This window comes from Pelophylax lessonae (assembly GCF_965119305.1).
Source record: "Pelophylax lessonae genome assembly, chromosome: 9".
Taxonomy (NCBI): domain Eukaryota; kingdom Metazoa; phylum Chordata; class Amphibia; order Anura; family Ranidae; genus Pelophylax; species Pelophylax lessonae.
In genome coordinates, this window is record NC_138776.1 from 9,040,063 (window position 1) to 9,063,787 (window position 23,725).

The 23,725-nt window shown below is 44.9% G+C and overlaps 1 protein-coding gene across 2 annotated transcripts in view; it reads left to right on the top strand.

Annotated features, from left to right (window-relative positions):
• LOC309564529 (NACHT, LRR and PYD domains-containing protein 12-like) overlaps positions 1–23,725 on the top strand; it is a 579,648-nt gene that overhangs the window by 64,734 nt on the left and 491,189 nt on the right. For both annotated transcript variants that reach the window (XM_082269162.1, XM_082269163.1), the window contains exon 2: positions 1,562–1,722. In XM_082269162.1, coding sequence (XP_082125288.1) covers positions 1,562–1,722 — 161 coding nt within the window. The remainder of the gene's footprint in view (positions 1–1,561; positions 1,723–23,725) is intronic.

Below are 23,725 nucleotides of genomic sequence, written 5' to 3' on the forward strand. Positions count from 1 at the left end.
CCTATTGACATTCAGTTGGGCGTGTCTACTGATGGAGTGGAACAGAGGAATCACTATCAGTATGTGGCACGACTTAAACAGAGTTTGAAAGAGGCCTATCAGATGGCTGAGGAAAATGCTGCGAAATTAAATGCTGCCAATAAAAGGCGTTTTGATTCCATAGTTCGTTACAAAGACTTACAACCTGGTGATAAAGGGTTTCTCCGCAATTTGGGACCCTCAGCCAAACATAAGTTAGCTGATCTCTGGAGAAATGAGTTGTTTGAAGTTGTAGAAAAACTGCCTAGGATTCCAGTATACAGGATTCGAGGACTTGAGGGTCGGATCAAAGCCTGGCATAGGAATCATTTGCTTCCGGTACCACAAGTTGCTACTGTTGATGAGGAGCCACAATCTGACATTGCTACAGATTCTAATGATGTGCCTTGTGCCAACAGTGGAGACCAGAGTGATGACAATGACTGGTTTACACCTCCACCAGAGTCTCCTGTACAGGTTCCTTCACCTAGTACTGATGGGGGCCTCCCTCAGAGGGGAGGTTTGAACCCAGATACTCCTGCTTTTGAACCAACAGTCCAAAATTTTGTGCCTACAGTTCCAGGCATGGTTGGAGCACCAAGTTTCCCCACTAATGCTGTCCCAGAGTTCTCTGGATTTATGCCTGAGGGGTTGAGGAGAGGAGATCGTGTTCGACATCCTCCACCAGTGTTTACTTATGACACTTTGGGAAGACCCTGCTATGCTTTACAGAACTATGTACAACCTCATGTTCTGACGGACATGATTGCAGCTCATTCTAGACTGGTTAGCATGATGCCTATTTGTTACTAGCCATACTTTCTTTGCAGCTAGCTCTGTAATAGATTGCTTCTGGAGAAGTGGTCTGCAGAAGGCGACAACGATGTTAATTTTTCTTGTTATTTTATGTGTATATCCTTGCCGGGTCGGAAGGATTTTCAGCAGGAGGAGAATGTAGTGATGTGATAATTTCTTTGCCCATCTTTCAAATGTGTATTCTTGTTATGCAGTGTTTGTTTTGCCCTTTTTCAATATGGTTGCTGTGTTTCTTTCTTTCTCTGCAAGAAGTATGAGGTCATCAAAAAGGGCAGAGCAAGGATTGCTGGGTGAGACTGAAAACAAGAGAGAAATGAGGGACACAGAAATGTCCTGCTGAAAGAACAGAGACTGTAAGTGCTGTAACATCCCCTCACTGAGACACACAGAGACACTGTTGATGATTTCATGTTCCTGAGGAGAATATCTTATGTTGTATGGATCACTAAATGTTATTTCTTCAATACATGGACATTTAAACACTCTGCTGTGTGGATTACTGTCTATATGGAAATGTTTTCTCAATTGGGATTTCACTTGCTAATCACAAGCCCTGATTGAGTGGAGGCACTGGCACTTACTATAAATCCTGTCCTGATCACACAGATTATATACTCTGCTCCTAAATACTACACAGGTGGCGTCATCATACCCCAGTAGCTGTCTAGAGTGATTAAAATAGCGCTACATATAAAACACAAAATGTATTTCTTTGTGCTTTTTCTAGAGGGGATCGATAAGTTCCGCCGCCAGCTGTCTGCGTATGATGATCCATCACTGAGGAGGATATACGAGTATTACAGAGATGATCTGACCTACATCCTGGAGAACACCAACCCTCATGCTGTCTTGGTAGAACTAAAATCTCAGAATATCTTAAAAACAGATGTAAGAAAAAGATATTTCTAAATTACCTACAGCAAAATATGTAAAGGGGACTCAGACTAAATACATGTTGTAGTCATGGATTACCCCGGTCCTTTATAATTGTACACCATATCACTCCATACTGATCATAAACAGCTGAACCTATCATAACTCCACCCGATAAATGTGACCATATCAAAACTTCATTACATCCCATAAATCTATAAAACCATTTACACAACTGCTCCAACACAAAGTTATAAATGTTATTTCCTGTATATCAAAAAGGCAGGTGAATCTTATTATAATGCAAATCGGGGATTACTTGCTACTAGATAAAAGTGTGCCTGCTCCTTGTTATGGCTAATTTATATATAAGCATATCTCCTAACAGTCCTGGATTGGTCGGGACTGCATTTCAATCTTTGTCCTGCAGACCGGTATACAGGGACATTGTCCCGCATTACTCTATTGCTGACAGTCTAGCAAGATATCAGCAGTGTGACCATCCATCCAGCACAGCCAGGGATTAGTGAGCAAACCAAAGGCGTACGGCCACAATGTGAATGAGAGCGAGTGCAGCTGTCAAATCAAAGCTCAAAAGTCAGGAATAGGTGGGGCTGATATGTGGGGCTCCGCCCCTTTGTCCCGTGCATAAAATAGCCAGTGTTTATTCATTGCTGGCCAGGGAAAAAGGTGGCAGGGGGAAGGACCAATTGTAACTACTGTATGTGCACCCACACAGGTTTATTATACACTGCTGTGGGTGCCCATACAGTAGTTACAATTCATCCTGCCCCCTGTCACCACCTTCCCTGGCCAGCAATGTATAAACACTGGCTGTTTTTTCTATGCACAGGACAAAGGGGCGGAACCCTACATATCGGCCCTGACATCAGAGATTCGATTTTAAAGCTGCACTCGCTTTCATTGCAGCCGTATGCCCCCCGGCTTGCCCACCAATCTCTGCCCGTGCTGGATGAAAGTTCACGCTGCTGTATATCCTGCTAGGCTGCTTTAATTTCCTGACGCCAACATGGCAGCATACACATGATATAGCTCCGCCCCTGTATCCACCTACAGGACCTGTTTAAATCTATAAAAGCATGACTGAGAACAATCTCCCCATTCTCCTTTTTGTCCTTAAAAGATCAACACCTACAGACCGTTATATTCAAGAGGAATGCTCTTACCTGCCGACTGCGTCTGAGTCCATCTGGGTTCAACCTCTCCCAGGTCGCAGTTCCACATCTTAGGCTGCTAAAGGCGCCGACAAGGTGGGAAACCCCTTCTGGTGGTCTTCAGGGGTGAGGAGTTCTCTTTGTAGAGTTGGTTTCCCTCTTGTGGTATCCATGTGGTAAAGTCTGATTACAGCAGCAGGGGCAGCATGTATTTTATCTCTTTCTCTCTTTGCGTTCTCGCTCTCTCTGTTGTTTGTTTCCTAGGTTATGAGGTCATGAGTTGGTTCTAAATGCTCATTTTTTCATTATATTGACTGCATAGTGTTTAAAAATAAAAAAATAACAAAATAAAAGGGTGGGGAGCCAGGAGCCTGAGAGATTACTTCTCTCATCCAAATTAAGGAGGAATTAGTTTCAGCTGGGGGCAAAGCAACGCAGGCAAATTCTACATTGTAGGTAAGTGGAAAAAAAAAAGGGGGGGGTATTTAAGAGGAATAAATATGTGTGGATGTGTGTGTATGTGGGTTAAAAAACAAAAAATAAAAATAAAAAGTGTGTGTATGTGTATATGTATATATGTGTGTGTGTGTGTGTGTGTATGTATGTATGTATGTATATATATATATATATATATATATATATATATATGAAATACGCTATTCTATTTCCTTTTATGAAATGTTTATATAGTTTGTAAATTGTTAAAGGGACGGTGTATATGTAAAATGCTGGGATAGAGTGGGGCTGTGTGTGTGTGTGTATATGTGTGTGTATATATATATATATATATATATATATATATATATATATATATATATATATATATATAGAGAGAGAGAGTTAGATTAGATTATATATATATATATATATATATATATATATATATATATATATATATATATATGTGGCTGCATAAGGGGGGGGTTCAGTATGCGTATTAATGTGATTTACACATGGGTATGTATGTATATATACAGTATGTGTGTATATGTGTGTGTGTGTGTGTGTGTGTGTGTGTGTGTGTATATATATATATATATATATATATATATATATATATATCACAGTCAGGTCCATAAATATTGGCACATCAACACAATTTTAATCTTTTTGGCTCTATACACCACCACAATGGATTTGAAATGAAACAAACAAGATGTGCTTTAACTGCAGACCTTCATCTTTAATTTGAGGGTATTTACATCCAAATCAGATGAAAGGTGTAGGAATTACAACAGTTTGTATATGTGCCTCCCACTTTTTAGGGGACCAAAAGTAATGGGACAACTGGCTGCTCAGCTGTTCCATGGCCAGGTGTGTGTTATTCCCTCATTATCCCATTTACAAGCAGCAGATAAAAGGTTCAGAGTTAATTTCTAGTGTGCTATTTGCATTTGGAATCTGTTGCTGTCAACTCTCAATCTGAGATCCAAAGAGCTGTCACTATCAGTGAAGCAAGCCATCATTAGGCTGAAAGAACAAAACAAACCCATCAGAGAGATAGCAAAAACATTAGGTGTGGCCAAATCAACTGTTTGGAACATCCTTAAAAAGAGAGAACGCATCGGTGAGCTCAGCAACACTAAAAGACGCGGAAGACCACGGAAAACAACTGTGGTGGATGACCGAAGAATTCTTTCCCTGGTAAAGAAAACACCCTTCACAACAGTTGGCCAGATCAAGAACACTCTCCAGGAGGTAGGTGTATGTGTGCCAACAATCAAGAGAAGACTTCACCAGAGTGAATATAGAGGGTTCACCACAAGATGTAAACCATTGGTGAGCCTCAAAAACAGGAAGGCCAGATTAGAGATTGCCAAACAACATCTAAAAAAGCCTTCACAGTTCTGGAACAACATCCTATGGACAGATGAGACCAAGATCAACTTGTACCAGAGTGATGGGAAGAGAAGAGTATGGAGAAGGAAAGGAACTGCTCATGATCCAAAGCATTCCACCTCATCAGTGAAGCATGGTGGTAGTGTCATGGCGTGGGCAAGTATGGCTGTCAATGGAACAGGTTCTCTTGTATTATGTGCTCATATTCACCCAAATGCTTCAGAACTCATTGGATGGCGCTTCACAGTGCAGATGGAGAATGACCCGAAGCATACTGCGAAAGCAACCAAAGAGTTTTTTAAGGGAAAGAAGTGGAATGCTATGCAATGGCCAAGTCAATCACCTGACCTGAATCCGATTGAGCATGCATTTCACTTGCTGAAGACAAAACTGAAGGGAAAATGCTCCAAAAACAAGCAGGAACTGAAGACAGTTGCAGTGGAGGCCTGGCAGAGCATCACCAGGGATGAAACCCAGCATCTGGTGATGTCTATCCGTTCCAGACTTCAGGCTGTAATTGACTGCAAAGGATTTTCAACCAAGTATTAAAAAGTGAAAGTTTGATTTTTGATTGTGTATTTGTCACATTACCTTTGGTCCCTTAAAAAGTGGGAGGCACATATGCAAACTGATGTAATTCCTACACCGTTCACCTGATTGGGATGTAAATACCCTCAAATTAAAGCTTAACGTCTGCAGTTAAAGCACATCTTGTTTGTTTCATTTAAAATCCATTGTGGTGGTGTATAGAGCCAAAAAGATTAGAATTGTGTCGATGTCCCTATATTTATGGACCTGACTGTATATATCTGTGTGTGTGTGTGTGTGAATATGAGGAGTTTCTAGAGGTATGCTTGTGTGTATATGTGTGTGTATGTGTATATATATATATATATATATATATATATATATATATGAGAGTGACCCCTTGGGGGGGTTCGTTACACAGAGAGATAGCCAAGGAGTGGTTGAAAGCAACAGTCTATGGTTTATTCTTGCAATTTTCTTCAAAGAAGTGCAAGCATCAAAACAGCATAAATCAAAACAAACATAAAATAAACCCTGGCCACTGTGGGCATCTACCTTCACACACCGGAACCTACCTATGGAGTCTGTCCCAACCTACTGCTGGACAGACACTGCTGGTCATACAGCAGACAACCAATAGTCCATTTGTTTTCTTTTCACACAGAAAAAGTCCATCACCTCACCTTCAGAAGTCTTTCAGCTGACTGCTCTCCTCAACGCACACAGCTTCAGGAGGCAGCAATCAGTAGTCATCCTCTGGATAATGTATAGAGGCCTTAATTGCCTCATCCTGAATAGCTGAAGCTCTTTCAACGTCCTTACACCTTTCTGGCTACCTCTGCAGCCGACACCCTATAGTAATTGGTGAATTTTCTAAACAAGGTGGAAATGTATCTCCTGTCTGTGACAACACCCACAGATTTACCTGACTTCCTGTCACATATCCCCCCCCCCCTTTTTCAACCCTAGGGTTGGGACACAGGTTGCCAGGCACGCATGTGCCAGGCACTGCTCTTGACTCTCACTGATAAGCCTCCTTGTATCTTCCCAAGTAATGTTCAGTCCATTCAATTCTTTGTCTGCTTCAGCTGCCAGAGATAAATCCTTCTGAGCAATCTGCTTTGCTTCGTCCATCAGCCACTGTCTTTCATGCTGATATGAGTTAATTTCCTCCTCCAGTTCATTAACAAATGTTAACCTTTGTTGAAATGTTTGTAGGGTTGGCTCTTTCTTTAAGTCTGTAAGCTTGTCTATATACACTTGTTTTGGCTGATCCTCTCCATCTTCATATAGCCAATTCTCTGTATCTTCAAGCTTCAGGATGAAACTGTTTCTGTCATCTTCACAGACAAATTTCTCATAAATGCCACACAGCTTGTCCCTCATCTCATATACACATTCTTCAACTGCATTTTTGGCATTTCGCTCCTTCTCAAGTTTGTCCTGCATAACCATCTTTCCCTCATTTCCCAAAAACAAGTTCAACGTATCCCGTCCTATCCGCCATGGAGGATAGTGATCAATAGGCAACTCAATTGTGCTAGTCTTAACTTTAATGTCTTCAACAGTCTTAAGCCGCCTCTTTCTGCAATCAATAAATGATTTCCACAAAGCTTCAAGAACCTCTGCTTCACTTAGCTTTGTTCCAAGTAATGTCTGTAATTTTTCTAGTGGATCTGTTTTGTCTTGATTCAAGCTGACTGCTCCCACTACTGTTTCTTTTAAGGTTTGAAGGACTCCTAGAGAGTCTGCATGTATTTTTAAGAAGTCTCCTAATTTGGACAGGGATCCTTGACGTCTTTCTGTGACTTGAGTTGCTTCTTCATACAGCTGTACACAATCATTGACTCTTTGTTGTAAAAGGGAATGATCTTCTTTCTTGAGCTTGGCTTGCTCTTAGATGCTGCACAGAGGGCCTTCAATTCGCGACAACAGGCTGTCACACATTTCTTCAAAATGAGCCCTGTTCATTTTTCCAGAGACATCAATATCATTCATAAAACATTAAATATTTAGAGACAGATCTGAAGCATTTGCACTCATCAACTTCTTAAGCTTTTCGCACTCCTGAGCGAGTAGCAGTAAAGGCCTAATATTTGATTTGATATCCAGTTTATATTTCTTGTCAAATTCTTCACAGAAGTAGCCAACCAGTACATCATCAAATTTCCTTCCACCAACATATGGGTCAAAGGCAGGAGCTAGTACTTTAAGTTCTCCTTTGTTAAATGCACACACAGAGACTTGATATGCAGCATGTCCCAGGTCCATAAAAACCACAATCCTTGGCTTTTCTTCTGGTGCTGGTAGTTCTTGTTTATAGATTCCATATGCAAGTGCCACTGCAGTAGTTTCATTAATTATCCATAGACAGTTGAGTTCAGCGATCCGTGTGGTATCCATTACAGACCTCCTCTCTGCATCAGTGAAGAAGCATGGAACTGCACCAACACAGTCTACTACAGGCTTCTTCAATGTACTTTCTGTTATTGCATTACTTTTCCCTTGTAGCTCCTTTAGTATTTCCTTGATTTGGTTGAATTGCATATCTGCTGAAATATTTGACCGTTCAAGGTCACCTAGTTCCTTTTCTTTATCTGAACTCCACATGGAATGCATCTCAAAATCACGATCAAACTTCTGCCACCTGTCTTTCACCAGTTCCCTTTTGGTAATATTCTCGGAAAGGCACTTATTAATCTGCTTCACGTTTTCATCAACCGCCTTAGTTTTCTCCATTAGGTGGTGTTTGCTTTTTTCTCCAAGCTTTTTATATCACTTGACTTCTTCACCAGAATTTCAGCCTGAAATGAGAGATCATCACTTTTCTTACACAGCTCCTTTGCTGGCTGAAGTTCTAATGATACATTTTCCCGTGCTTGAAGTTTTTGAAGGAACTGTTTAATCCAGAGGGATGATTCAAACATGTCCTCAAATTTCTGATGCTCACTCAGGACAGACCCCAAAACACTGATCCTTTTATAAACTGCATCAGGCAAACTATCCCATCTTTGGGACAGATCCTCTGTTGCCTGTAATTCCTCTTAAAGTTCTTCCAACTGAGTCTTCATCTCTTCTACTTGCTGTTCTAAGGCTCGCTTAGACTTTTCTAGCTCCTGAACGCTTTTCCCAACATCATCCTTGGAGCTGACCAAATCTTCCATCTCTGTACGCAGCTGTTTGTTAACTCTTTCTAGTTCAGCCTTAAGCTCTAGAGCTTCCTCCAAGGAGCAAGCCAAGAACAGGGCTTTGGTCTCTTTCTCACGAGCCTCTACTTCTGCACGGTCACGTTCTTCTGCATATTTTGCAGACACCGTCTTCTCCTCACCAAGCATCTGATCAAACTTCTTTTGCTTCTTCTCCAGGTTGGACACAATCTGACGCTGGTGATCAAGATCCACACTAAGTTCATCCAGTTCCTGCTGAAGTCTTGTCTTTGTCTTCTCCAGCTTGTCATAAGCAGCTGCCTTTTCCTCATAGCGTTGATTAGCAGCTTCAAGGTCTTTCTGCAGTTTCTTTTTCACCTCTTCAACATTTTCTAATGAACCAACACTTTCTTCCATTCGCTTTTTCATATCCGCTATCTGAGCTTGAAGTGTTGAGACTTGCTTCGATAGGGTTTTCTTTGCTTCCTCCTCCTCTTCTAATTGTTCCAGGAAGCCATTTTTCTCATCTTCCATTTGTTTGAGTTTTGTGCTACAGCTCAGGTTTTGACGTGTCTCGTCTTGTAAGAGTTCCTGAGTGTCTTGCAGCTGTGATTCCAAGGTAGAGAAATCTTTGGCAAATTTGCTAGATTTGCTGTCTGCTTGAGAAAGCAGACTTGTGACATTGTCCAACTCAACCTGCAGTCGGTTTGCCTTCTCTGACAGCTCAGCACGAAATCGGTCACCTTCTGATACTTTGACTTGCAATTCCTGTAGCTGTGCCTCTACTTTTTTTCTCTTGTGTTCAGAGTCTCCTTTGCCCTGCATAAGAGCCTTCACCTCATTGGCTAGTTCATTACGCTCACTTTCAAGCGCTTGTTTGGCCTTTTCCAAGTTTCCTTTTTCCCATTTTGTCTGTTCCCACTGAAAGCTCTTCAACAGCTTGTGCATGCTTCTCTCTACTTGCTTGCATGCTTGCACTCTACACAATCTCCAACAGTGCTTAAAATCTTCTCATTCCAAAAAGTCGGTATGTTACTGGCCTGACTCCCAGCCTCGGTCTGCTGTCTCCTTTTCAGGCCTGCAATACTCTCTAGGTGAGCCTGTTTTTGAGCTGCAAAGCTCCGCTGAAAATCTGCATTTGCCTGCTGTTGTTTTGCATTTGCTATAACCATTTGTTTCAGCATCTCTTCCATTTTGGGTTTACTTTCCATCTGAGAGCACTGAATCTCCATAACTGGTCCATTTGCACCAGTGTTGCTAGGGACAACAGCCTTTCTCCTCAGCAGACTCTGTTCAGGCATGTATGGGGCTCGTTCAGGCGGTAACATCCCCTCCAGCCATAGAATTCAGTCTCTCATCTCAGCCATCTTTGCTTCTTTCAGGAGCTTTGACCGCCCCATCTTCAGTCACTCCATAATAATTTTTTCAAAGTCCAGCAAAAAATTTGAGAGCACTGTCTCTTTAAAGCAAGTAGCTTTTCTCTCTCTTGGAGGATCTCCTCTCCTGCACACACAGATTGTGCAGTCTCATGCACCAGACACAGTTCATAGAACAGATGAACTTACTTCTTTGCAGGGATCTCCACTTCTACCCAATGCCCGCATCCTCCACCATATGTGAGGGGTTAGCTCGGTAGCGGGTGAGAGTGACCCCTTGGGGGGGTTCATTACACAGAGAGATAGCCGAGGAGCGGTTGAAAACAACAGTCTATGGTTTATTCTTGCAATTTTCTTCAAACAAGTGCAAGCATCAAAACAGCATAAATCAAAACAAACATAAAATAAACCCTGGCCACTGTGGGCGTCTACCATCACACACAGGAACCTACCTATGAAGTCTGTCCCAACCTACTGCTGGGCAGACACTGCTGGTCATACAGCAGACAACCAATAGTCCATTTGTTTTCTTTTCACACAGAAAAAGTCCATCACCTCACCTTCAGAAGTCTTTCAGCTGACTGCTCTCCTCAACGAACACAGCTTCAGGAGGCAGCAATCAGTAGTCATCCTCTGGATAACTTATAGAGGCCTTAATTGCCTCATCCTGAATAGCTGAAGCTCTTTCAACTTCCTTACACCTTTCTGGCTATCTCTGCAGCCGACACCCTATAGTAATTTGTGAATTTTCTAAACAAGGTGGAAATGTATCTCCCGTCTGTGACAACACCCACAGATTTACCTGACTTCCTGTCACAATATATATATATATATATATATATATATATACACAGTGTGTATATATATATATATATATATATATATATATATATATATATATATGAGACACATCTAGGGGGATATATAGTTATGTCTTTAAGTATATTGTCTTTAAGTATATGTCTATAGAGGTTTTAGTTTCCTTCCCCTCTTTACTTTCCTCTTTCTATGACCATGCAGCCTCCCTTGCACCTTTCAGTATTTCAACCAACATGAGCTTACTGCCACACACACACACAGGACCACCACCATATCAGGTAAGAGCCACCATCGGGTAAGTAAGAAGATGAGGGAAAAAAGAGTGCCCTATGCCCTGATGAGCGTGCCTTTTTATCTGTCTGCCCCAGCCGCTCGCTATCCCGCTTTGGAGGTCCAAACCTCTCTGGATCATCAAGACTTCTCCAGGACAGAGAGCGATTCCTCAAGTCCTGGCAGATCTCAATTTAGAGGACAAAATTGTTCTCAAAAGAGAAAACCTACAGCATTGCCGCAAAGGGCGCAACACCCAAAAGGCAAGTGCTGGTCATGCGGAGACAACCCAATGTCGAGAAAACAAATTTGCAGTCACTGCTTCAGGCAGCTGGCCAGGGCCCAAAATTTGAAAGTCAGCAGGTTTCAACCCTACTTAAGAGGGTAATCCATGACTCTGACAGAATTTTCTAGTTGTCTGGGACAACCAGAGATGAGCAGACAATACGTAGTTCCCGTACCGTCTCATGACCCTGTCACTCAGGCATCAAGCGCCAGGCACTTCAGGGACATCACCAGCTCAGCGGACTTCGCAAGCGGAGTCCCCAGGCTCAGCGACACAGCTGTCCACTCGTGAAGAAGGAGAAGAAACAACCTCCTCTTCAGCGGAGGATCCAGAGGACTCAGGATTTGAATTCTCTATAGTGCCTCCATTTATTAAAGCCATTAAAGTGGCACTGGAATGGGAGGATCCAGAACCCCCCCCCCAAAAAAAATGGTACAAGGGAGAAAGGAAATCCCCTCTTCTTCCAACAGACTTCAAAAATTATACCCCCTCGCAGAAGAGGATGGGGCATCATTGTCCAACCCACCAGTTGTGGACGCAGCAGTGACTAGGTTGGCTAAAAATGTGACTCTCCCAATAGAGGATTCCTCCTCCTTCTGGGATATCCTGGACAGACAAATAGACACAGACTTGAAAAGAGCCTACCTCGCAGTAGGTAGTGCCTGCAAACCGGCAGTGGCACTAACGTCAGTGGCAAGCACCCTATGGATATGGACGCAGAACTTAAAATGCACCATCAAGCACCAGCTACCAAAGGAACAAATTATCAAAGCTCTGGACGAAATAAAACTCTCTGCAGATTTTGTCGGAGAGGCGGCCATAGATATCATCAGGTGGTCCTCCAGAGCGATGCTGAACTCAGTAACAGCTAAAAAGGGCATTGTGGCTGAAGCCTTGGGCAGCAGATCTGTCATCTAAACAGAACTGCTGCAGACTTCCCTTTGACGGGAAAGCCTTATTTGGCAAGAAATTGGAGACCGCCATCTCCAGGGTTACGAGCGGAAGATCCGGCCTTCTTTCCCAAGACAGAAAGGCCAGAAGACAAAGGGGACTACCCTCTAGGGCCATTTCGAATAGGTTTCGGTATTTCAGAAACTATCGTTATAATAGGAACCCCAGGAGGAATTGGAGAGGTACTCAATCTACCTTCTTGAGAACACAAAGGAATAAGGCCCCTACGGTTCCCCCTGGCACCCAGAAGCCATTTTGATGCCAAGCCAGTCCAAGAGGAAACAGTTGGGGCAAGACTGCTCAGATTTGCCAAGATCTGGCAGGACCATTTCCAAAGGCCAGTGGGTTCAGTCCATGGTACGGCTATTGGTCATTCAAAGGGCAAGCCCCTGAGTACTCATTTGTTCCCACCAAAACATCCCAGTCCCCCTCGAAACTGGCGGCTCTTCAGGAATATGTCAATATGTCAATATCCTGCTAAAACAGAAAGCAATTATAGCAGTTCCTGCCTGTCAAAGGTTTATGGGATTCTTCTCTCCGCTGTTTCTGGTCCAGAGAAAGACAGGAGGCTTCAGACCAGTGATAGACCTCAAGAGGCTGAACCATTTCATCAGAATAGAGAGATTCAAAATGTAATCTCTCAATACCATAATCTAGATTATTCAGCCAGGAGACTGGATGATTTCAGTGGATTTAAACGATGCCTACCTGCACGTCCCGATTCACCAGGAATATCCTAAATTCCTCAGGTTCGCGGTAGGAGAGAGACATTTCCAATTTTTATGCCTTCCCTTCGGTCTATCAACATGCCCGTAGACCTTTTCCAAGGTGCTAATTGCAGTTCTGGCACCCCTCAGAGAGAAGGGGCTCAGAGTCCATAATTTTCTGGATGATATCATTCTTGTAGCCCAAAATCTAGATCTCTTGCAACAACAAAGAGATCTACTTCTGACCACCTTAAGGGCATTCAGCTGGATAATAAACTTACAAAAAAAACACCTGGAACCTACATGGAACATGGTCTACCTGGGGGCCCAATTCAACACTCAGGAAGCCAGTTTTCTTACCTTTTACAGAAAATCCCCAAAATAAGGGAAAAGGTACAGCAGGCACTAGCAGCATCGGTGATGTCAGCAGCCCAATGCATGAGCCTGTTGGGGACCATGTCATCATGTATTTCGATGCTCCCATGGGCTCACTGGAGACTCAGAATCTTCCAGTTGGGTTTTCTAGCGCAGTGGAGAAAACTGTGGCTAGCTCAACCCATTAGTCAGTGTCCAGATGAGCCAAAGTCTCTTGTGGTGGACGCATGCAGAGACACTATTAAGGCACTGACCATTAGGTCCACAAAACTGGATCACTGTTACTACAGACACCAGCGCAGCAGGGTGGGGAGCCACCTGCGAACTACACAAAATCCAAGGCAGATGGGAATTCCCAACACAGGGTCTAGTCTCCAGCATCCTGGAGCTTCGGGCAGCCTTTATGGCTTTAGCCGCCCTGCTACCCTACATACGAGGACATCCAGTCCTGTTACGTATGGACAATGCGGCGGCAGTATCATACAGTACGTCCAAAGACGAGGAGGAACACAGTCAATCCCTCCTAGCAGAGGTAGATCCAATAATGACATTGGCGCAACAACACCTGTCAGATCTGAGAGCAATATATCTACCAGGCAGTCAGAACACGGAAGCAGATCTCACCAGACAGTTCAAGGATCCCAACAAGTGGGCTCTTCACCCAGAGGTATTCAAACAGATTGTCCTCTGGTGGGAGCTCCTGCAGCTGGATCTATTTGCCTCCTCGACCAACTGCAAGGTAGCCCACTTCCTCTCTCATTATCCTCACCCTAGGGACGGACGCCCTGACTCATATTTGGACGGCACAGCTGGCTTATGCCTTCCCTCCAATTTCATTAATATTGAAGTTTCGTGGTTCTCTCTGGCAATGGACCTGAGCATATGTCCTCTGATCAGGCTGTCGGTGACTCCTCTTCTCCTGGTTCAAGGAGACATCCTACATCCAAATCCATCCAGGCTGGCTCTAGCGGCTTGGAGGTTGAAAGGCAAGGGTTACAGGACTTAGGATGTTCTCCAGAGGTCAGAAGAACATAGCAAAACTCCAGAAAGGGCTCTACAAATGCCATATACACCAGAATATGGGATAAGTTCACAAACTTTGTGACCAGTCGTCAATTCGAACCTAGTAACCCTAACATCTCACAAATTTTGTCATTTCTACAAATGGGACTAGATCTGGGTCTCAGCCTAAGTTCCTTGAAAGTCCAAATCTCGGCCATCTCTGCCTTTAAGCAGAAAAAATGGATGGCATATCTGCTGGTGGAACGCTTCATGAGAGCAGTGCTCAAATTACACATTCCAAGAAGAAATAGGTTTTCCCAATGGGACTTGACGATAATACACAATTTTTTGGCAAACCCTCCTTGGGCCCCTACAAAGGATTGTTCACTGTGGAATATGACCTTGAAGACTGCTTTCTTTATCACCATAACCTCAGGTGGGAGGGTGTCAGAGTTCCAAGCCTTAGGAGCTGCGAAACCATATACGACCTTCTTCCCAGATAGAGTGGTGTTGTGACCACTTGATCACTTCGTGCCTAAGGTAGCCTCGATGTTTCACCTCACTAATGAATGGGTACTTCCAGCATTCCCAGAGGAATCAGAGGCCAACTTACAAGAACTGGACATTCCCAAAGTCCTAAAGTCCTATCTACAAGCAACTGCCTCTTTCAGACGATCTGAAAGGCTTTTTGTCATACCTTCAGGAAAACTAAAGGGGAAGGAAGCCTCAGCCAGAACAATATCATCATGGATAGTCAAAACTATTCATAACACATATAGAGCTGCTGGAAAGGCACCTCCGGAGGTGGTAAGAGCTCATTTGACTAGAGCAGTATATTCTTCCTGGGCAGCATGTACAGGGGTGTCTGTGGAGACGGTATACAGAGCAGCAAGCTGGTCTTCCCACCACACATTCCTAAAGCACTACAGGGTGGATCCGGCAGCTCTCACTACAGTAGAGTTTGGGAGAAAAACTATTCAGGCATTTATGTCTAACTGTTAAATAAAGACTGAGTTTATAGCATTAAACCCTCCCTCTCAAAGCTCATTATTTATCATGTGTATGCTGCCATGTTGGCATCAGGAAAAATGGAAAATTGTATAAAATACTTAGCGTAATTTTCCTTTCCTGACGCCAATACATGGCAGCATATGATCCCTCCCTCTGATCATTAAGCTTTATTCGAATGGGGAGATTGTTCTCAGTCATGCTTTTATAGATTTAAACAGGTCCTATGGGTGGATATAGGGGCGGAGCTATCTCGTGTGTATGCTGTCATGTATTGGCGTTAGGAAAGCAAAATTACGGTAAGTATTTTATACAATTTTCCATTTTGTTATCCATCTGATGTCGCCATTCTTGCCTTGGCTCCTGTATGCTGGTAATTAAGATTTTTGAAGATAAGTGTGCTATGTTTAATTGGTAAATGTATTGATGCGCTAAACCTGGGATAAAAAAGCAGCACCTGAATTCCTAAACCTAGGGAATGACAGTAATATGTAAATGTAATTGTGAAAATAATCAAGGTAAAAATTCCTAAACAGTGATGAATAAATGGAGATAGTCATACAAAAATTAAAATGTGACAAAAAACAACATAAAGGATCATGTCTAATAACACATTCCTGCCCCTTTAAAACAATTAGAAAAAATCATAAAGTGATAAATTCTGAGTGAAGTGAAAAAGTCAAAAGGAAATTCCACTAAGCGTGCAAAAAATAAAAATATTAGGACAAGTTCACTAAAATTCTGGCTGCGATCAAAGGTAAAGGTGATCCACACAATTAACCCCTTGGGTGCTGCATGCAATCCTCCTGTGTTTACACAATCCGGCGGCTGCTTACCAATTTCCAAATCATGATGGGCACATGTAAAGTAGTTGGACCACGGTGGCTCTGACAGCTGTGTCTCCGCACTGTCATTCTCCTGCTCAGCGGGGGATCGGCGGATCGATTGCCCGCTGAGATAAACGGAGTTCGCCGACGGAGCGGACTGTGTGAAAGAGACCTAAATTAGAAACCAGGGGATTGCACCTGGCCCTTCACATCAATTATCCGTTTTTTTCTGTTTAGAATTATTCATCTAATTTCACATTGTATTGTATGCACTTTATTCAGCACAACTACCTCACCTTACCAGGCTATTTATTTGGTACATGGTTTATCTATGCCTGGATGAGCACTGTACACTAAGAATTATTTCACTGTACACAACTATTGTGATTATTTTGTATGTTTTTTCTGTTCTATCCAATGATTACTTGAGATTTTGATTTACCTTGAATATCACATATATTTTTTTATAATTTGTTGGAAAACACACAAATTATTTGATACACTTCATTTATCAGCGCCTTCACATTCTTATACTTATGGTTTATACAGTGTTTTATGATACTTGCAGGTTTTCAGTGTTTTATTAACAGCTTGCCGTCCACCCACCACAGATTTACTGTGGCAGGGTGGCTCAGCTGCGCAAACCAAAATAAGGGTACGTCGGCTCGCGGGAACGGTCCCGGGCGCGATCCGGGATGCCAATGCATGGGACCGGCGGCTATCACAATCGCTCCCGTTGTAAACACAGCTGACCGTTGTTCTCTCTGAAATGATCACAGTGCGCCTGTGATCCTTCTATATAGAAACACAGGTCTCTATGATTGTTTCACAAGCCCCTCCCCCACACAGTTAGAAAGCACCCCCTAGGCTCACGGTTAACTCTGTGATCACCCCTAGGTTAACCCCTTTCCTGCCGGTGTCATTATTACAGTGACAGTGCATATTTTTAGCACTGATTACTGTAGTAATGTAACTGGTACCCCCAAAGTGTCAAAAATGTCAGGGGTCCGCTTTGTCCACCGCATTGTCGCAGTCCTACTAAAAATCGCAGATCGCCGCCACCAGTGCTAGTGTACTAGTAAAGAATAAGTAAATAAAAATGACATAAATCTTTCCCCTAGTTTGTAGACGCGATAACATTTGCGCAAACCAATCAAAATATGCTGATTGCAACTTTTTTTTTTTTTTTTTTTTTACCAAAAAAACAGGTCCAGGCCAATGATTTTTGGCCTGGACCTGGTGATCGGTTCTGACCAATGGCAGACCGTCCTTTGCCTGTGTTTTGTAAACACAGGCACAGGAAATTCTGCTCTCTCCCCTTGTGGAGCCCTTTTCGGTTCCAGCTTGTGAGGAGAGAACAGCTAACTGGGAGTACACCAATCTCTACACTCACACCACTAGACATAGGCACATTTAACTCCCTGATCACCACCCAGTTAACCTTTTCACTCCCTGTCACAGTGCATACTATATACAGTATATAGCTTTTTTACTGATTACTGTAATAGTGTGCCTTGTGACTTCATTTAGCATTCACGACCGTTAGTTTATGTCCCAAATAGGTTTAGGGTACCCGCCATCCCCCCAATAAAGATTTAACCCCCTGATCACCCCCAGTTAACCCCTTCATTGCCCTGTCACAGTGTCACTTTTATAGTGTACAGATCTTTTTTCCGATCACTATATTGGTGTCACAGGTGACATCAGTTAGCATTAATGCTAGTTAGCATCAATCTAGGAAAGCGTCAGATCCCCAATGCATATTTAGTAATATAATTTAACCCTTTGATTGCCAGTGACACACACATACACACACTACACACCTACATTACTAGTATAGTGTCTGAACGGATCAATATCTTTGATCTGATCAGAACTATACTAGCGTCCCCAATAGTTTAGTGTTCCCAAAATGCAGCATTAGCAGGATTGGCCACGACACCTGCGTTTAGCCCCTCTGCCCCCCAATCAATAGTTTACTGTCACTTCCAAAAACACAACAAACAAAACCGCAGCATTAGCAGTCAGGCCTGATCTCTGCTAGCACTAGCAGTTTTTTTTTTTGTAGCCATTCAAATAGTCCTCGACAACCAGGTGCTTTTTTACCTGTGAGTCACACTGGGTACCTGTAAGTTTAGTGGCCAAAATGTCCTAACGGCAGTACACTAGTGAAGAGGACTACAGGATACTGACCATGTCAGATGAGAGCGATGGGGAAGCCTCACTGGCAGAATCAGGGTCAGTATACGAACCTGTAGACAGCAGCGGCTCCCTGACAGATAGCTATGATGACAGAGTGGTCCCTGCTAAGGTCAGGCGTACCCGACCCCATTCTAGAGTTGCTGAGATGCAACAATCGCAGGATTTTCGCATGCAGCAGAGTGACAAGGGGACTTGATGACTAAGTTATTATATGTACAATAAGTTTTATAAATATCGGAGATTTTTGGAGATTTTATTTCTTGCATATCTTGTGGTGACACTCTTTGCTGGAGTAAGAGGATGTGGATGGAGTAGTTTACCTGATCTTCAGTAGAAGGGCGGACCTCTGAGCCACGGACCATTATATCACTGGGAAGGGCTATCCCTGTTTAGGAGCCCCAATTGATGTGCCTGGTCTAATCTTTCCTGAGGTGAGCGCCCACTCACAAGGGGGGTGCACAGCGTTTGTAGGATCTGTGACATCCCAGTCACTCACAAGTCTGGGGAGCACCTGCCACCTACTGGTGGTTTTGAGCACAGCAAAAGTTTTTGTTATTTGCACAGATTCACTTTGGACTTGATTTTTTATATCTATCTTTTGGACACTATATTACCATATTTAATTATTTTTCATTGGACACTATATGTAAGATTGGTTGTATTTATGGATATTTGCACGTCATTTTAGGAATAATTTGTAAAGGCTTTTATTAGTATTGGTTTATCACTGTGGTTTTATGTATTGAGGGAAATTGCACAGCATATGCACTTTTCACTTATATGAAAGCTTTTAGAGGATTTATTGAGAGCATCCCATTTATTATATTACTTATAACATTAATTTTATTCACCAATATTTTTTATATTTGACATTGATTACTATTTGCACACCAGACTTTTATTGAGGAAGGATAGCATTGGTTGTACCAGCTTATGCAATAATTTATTAAGAGTATTTATCATATAGATTTTTATTCTGCGCAACACTACTTTATAGAGGTTAATTTGGTTGGTCGCTGGCTGGTTGTTAAGTAGTGACTGGAAATCCCCCTTGCTTTTTTGATCTGCGTTTGCCCTTCCAGTGCTCCTTACTGTCAAGACCAGTTATAGGTGGGGGAGGTGACCACTTTTTACATAGGGAGCAGCGGCAATATTGTTTGGGACTTGGTGTCACCCTGATTTGGAAAGGGGTACCATTTATATGTGGACAACTTCTACACAAGCGTGCCACTTTTAAGTCCCCTTTCTGAATTTGCAATTGGTGCACGTGGCACCATGCGATCTAATCGCCAGGGCTTCCCCAAAAGGCTTGTAGATACCCGACTTAGAGGGGGGACAGAGCCTACTTGAGGTCTGACAGGTTGCTTGCAGTGAAGTGAAGGGACACACTGAATATTTTCGTTCTGTCCTCCATTCATGCAGGTACGACAGTACAAATTCCAACGGTGACTGGTGTTGTTGAGAAGCCCCTCTGTGTACACGAATACAACCTTAACATGGGAGGGGTGGACTTCAATGACCAGATGATGACGCCATACTTAATTGTCCGCAAGGCCAGATGCTGGTACAAAAAAGTGTCTGTATACTTATTCCAATTGGCTCTGCTGAATGCTTAGTTGCTATACAAAGCGTCAGGAAGAAGTGGATCCTTCCTAAAATTCCAGGAAGAGAATCTGTATCTAGAAGGTGCTGTGGCCCAAATTCACAACCCATATGCAGTGGCCGGCTGCATGAGAGGTATTTTTCGGATGTCCTCCCGAGTACCACTACCCAAAGACATCCCCAAAGAAGATATCGTCGGGTCTGTCGAAAAAGCGGATATAGGTGTGACACCCCTTATTGTTGTCCCTCCTGTCCTAGCCAACCTGGTCTCTGCACCGGGGACTGTTTCCCTCGCTACCACACACTAGTGGATTTTTAGTATAGGGTACAGCATGGCACAGTCTAAGGTACACTTACACACAGGGTCTCAAAAGATGTTAGATGGCGATTGCATTTTGAGAGACCCCAACCTGGAACATTTTAAAGTTACAAAAAAAGGGGCGTGGCCGGGATGTGAAGCTGCACGGACGCACACGGGCTCTAGCTCCGCTCCTGTCCTCATCCTGTCTTCTCCATCGGCATCCATCCTTTACGCTTCCATCCCTTCAACACTCACCCTGGGGTCCAGGAAGACTGGCGGCACGTCGCGGGTTCCTCCGCTCTCACCGGGGAAGCTGCGGCCTGCTAAATCATCCCGGAGTTCCTCTAGGCCTTCGGGTCCCGCGGCGGCCATCTTGGACACGAGGTCTTCTCCGGCGAAGATGTCTGCTGGTACTCAGACCGCTCAGGGCTCTGGAGGCCCCTCGGATCCTTCCCCGACAGACATCCTGGAGGCCATAAAGGCATGCAAGGATACACTCACCACAAAAATGGATTATCTCGCCACCGACATCAGCTTGATACGGCATGACCTGGATAAATTCCGCTCCAGAGTGACGGAGGCTGAGGAGAAGATCTCTCAGCTGGAGGATTCTACTGACTCCACGGAACTTCATGCCCTTCAGATCCAAGTTAAGGCTCTGCAGGACAAAGCCATGGATACGGAGAACAGACTCCGCCACAATAACATCCGCATCTTGGGCCTGCCAGAGCGAGCGGAGGGCTCTAGACCGGCGGAGTTCGCTGATACATTCCTGCCTTCACTGCTGGGCCTTCCTGCCATGCCACCCACGTTCGTGGTCGAGCGGGCGCAAAGGGTTCCCTATGTGCCCCCGTCTTTTAAGCCCGAAGTTCTTTATACTATCTTAGAAAAGATTTCCCTCTATGCCCCTGCTAAATTGTTGATTGTCGGGGATTTCAATGCCATCCTCTCCCCTGACCTGGACAGACCAGTGCCGCCCAAGGTGTTCTCTCGTGATTTACTCGACTGGGCGGAGGCAGTTGGGGTCCGGGAGGCCTAGCGTTGGAATCACCCTGAGCACTCCTGCTTCTCTGCCACGCACAAGACCTCCTCCAGGATTGACTTCGGCTTTGCTAGCCCGTCTGTCTTGTCGGAGGTGGAGGGGGTGGCATATCTCCCCAGTGGTCTGTCCGATCACAGCCCCTTACTGGTCACGTTGCGATCTGGTTTGGCTCGCGACGGTTCCATGTGGCGCCTGGGCGCACACTGGATTGACCAGCCGGATGTCTCGCGACAGGCCCCTCCGGTCCTGCGGGAGTATTGGGACATTAATGCTGGCACGTCCTCCCCTGCCATGGTGTGGGATGCATTTAAGGCATTCACCAGGGGCCACTATATTTCTTCCATCAAAGCGGTGCGCACACAGCTGGCCGCTGACACAGTGGTGTTGGAAGCGGCAGCTGAGGCGGCTTCTGTCCGATATGGTCAGGACCCCTCGGCCCTGAACTTTGAGGGGCTCCAGACGTCCCGGCGGGACCTCCAGCTTCACCTCTCTCAGCTCACCAGGCTGTCCCTATATCATTCGCGACAACACTGTTTTGAACAGGGTGATCGTAATGGTCGTCTGCTGGCTCAGCTTTCCCAACAGGACTCTCCTTTGACCCTGGTGCCCGAGCTTACCTCTTCAGCGGGGGAGGCCATCACCTCTTCTGATGAAATTTTGTCCAAATTTAGGGCCTTCTATTCCCGTCTCTATGCCACAACCCTCCCATCGAGCCTTCTTCCGGAGGATTTGTACCCTCTTCTGGATCCGATAGCTCTGGGATGGTTGTCTGATCACGAAAGATCCGGTCTGGTCCAGCCGATCACCGAGGAGGAGGTGAAGGCGGTGATCCGCTCTATCCCTAAGGGGAAGGCTCCCGGCCCGGATGGGCTTCCAATCGAATTTTATCGGGCCCATCTGGATCTGTTGGCCCCCTTGTTGGCCGCTCTGTTTAATGATTGTCTGGCGGAGGGGACCCTACCCCCTTCCATGGTGCAGGCTCACATAATCCTGATACACAAGTCTCCTAAAGACCCAAAATTGTGTGCCTCCTATCGGCCGATTGCTTTACTAAACAATGATCTAAAAATCCTCACTAAGTTGCTGGCGACTAGACTTCAACCCCTGCTCCCCTCTGTCGTCGACCAGGACCAGACCGGTTCCATGGCCCATAGATCCACGGACATCAACCTCCGCAGGTTGTTTACTAATTTGCAGGCCAATCACACTAATGCTGGCTCCCGAGTTGTCGCCTCTCTCGACATCGAGAAGGCGTTCGACTCGGTGGAGTGGCTTTTCCTCTGGGAGATACTCAGGAGGATGGGCTTTCCGCTACTGTTCATTCGCTGGTTGCAGACTATATACGCCTCCCCCAGGGCTGCCATTCGCCTTTGTGGTAGGTTGTCTTCTATGTTTACGCTATCTCTGGGTACGTGGCAGGGCTGTCCTCTCTCCTTGGCCCTCTTCACCATAGCCATGGAACCCATGGCGGAGGCCCTTCGGGTCTCTCCACATATCAGGGGCTTATGGGTGGCTTGGCTGGAGGAGAGGGTGGCCCTGTACACGGATGACCTCCTACTGTTTCTCAATGATGCTGGACCATCCCTCGAGGGTGCCCTCAGGATCCTGAATGCCTTTTCTGAGGTGACGGGGCTCAAGGTTAATTGGTCCAAATCCCTGTTGCTGGCGATTGACCTTGGGGCTAGGAGCGGGTGTTTGCCTGATGTTTCTCTTCAGTGGGTGGATAGTTTCACTTACCTTGGGGTCCGAGTATCGCGAGACCCTGACGATTTTCTTGCCCTGAATCTGGATCTGGCTGTCGCTGCGCTTAAGGTCAGGCTGAAGGCGTGGGAGAACCTCCCTCTTTCTCTGCTAGGCAAAGTCAATTTAATCAAGATGGAACTCCTTCCTAAGTTGACCTACTTGTTTCGTCACTCTCCTCAATGGATTCCGAAGTCCTTTTTCACTGCACTTAATAGGTTGTTCTCCAGTTTCCTCTGGGGTCCCCACCCTCCTAGATACAAACTCGCCACCCTCATGCGCCCCCTCTCTCAGGTGGGATTGGCTTTCCCCGATTGCCACAAATATTTCTTGGCCTCTCAGTTGGTCACGGCTGTCTGGTGGTTGGCTCCGGAGGCCTCTAACTCTGCAGTGGTGGTGGAGGCTGTGGTGTTGGGGTCGATGGAGGCCCTGTCCCTCCTCCTGTTCCGGGCGCCACGATCTCCTTACGACTTGACTGCCTCCATGCGAACGACGCTCCGGGTGTGGCGCCAGGGGCTTCGCGTCCTCCCCGAATGCCCCTCTGTGGAAGAATCCCTCCCTGCCCCACCTGTATAGTCTCCCCGATCCAGTACTGTGGACCAAATATAATGTTAAAAAGGTCTCGGACCTTACGTCGGACCTGACCCTTCCGTCCTTCACACACCTGGTCGCTTACCGCAATGTCCCACCCTTGCACTTCTTCCACTACCTACAGTTGTCCCACGCCTTCAAAGCCCAGTTTCCCCCCGAGGGTTTCCAGCTGGTGCAGCCGGATCTGGAGCGGGTCCTGAGGTATGACTGCTCTACCCGGGCGGTCTCGGT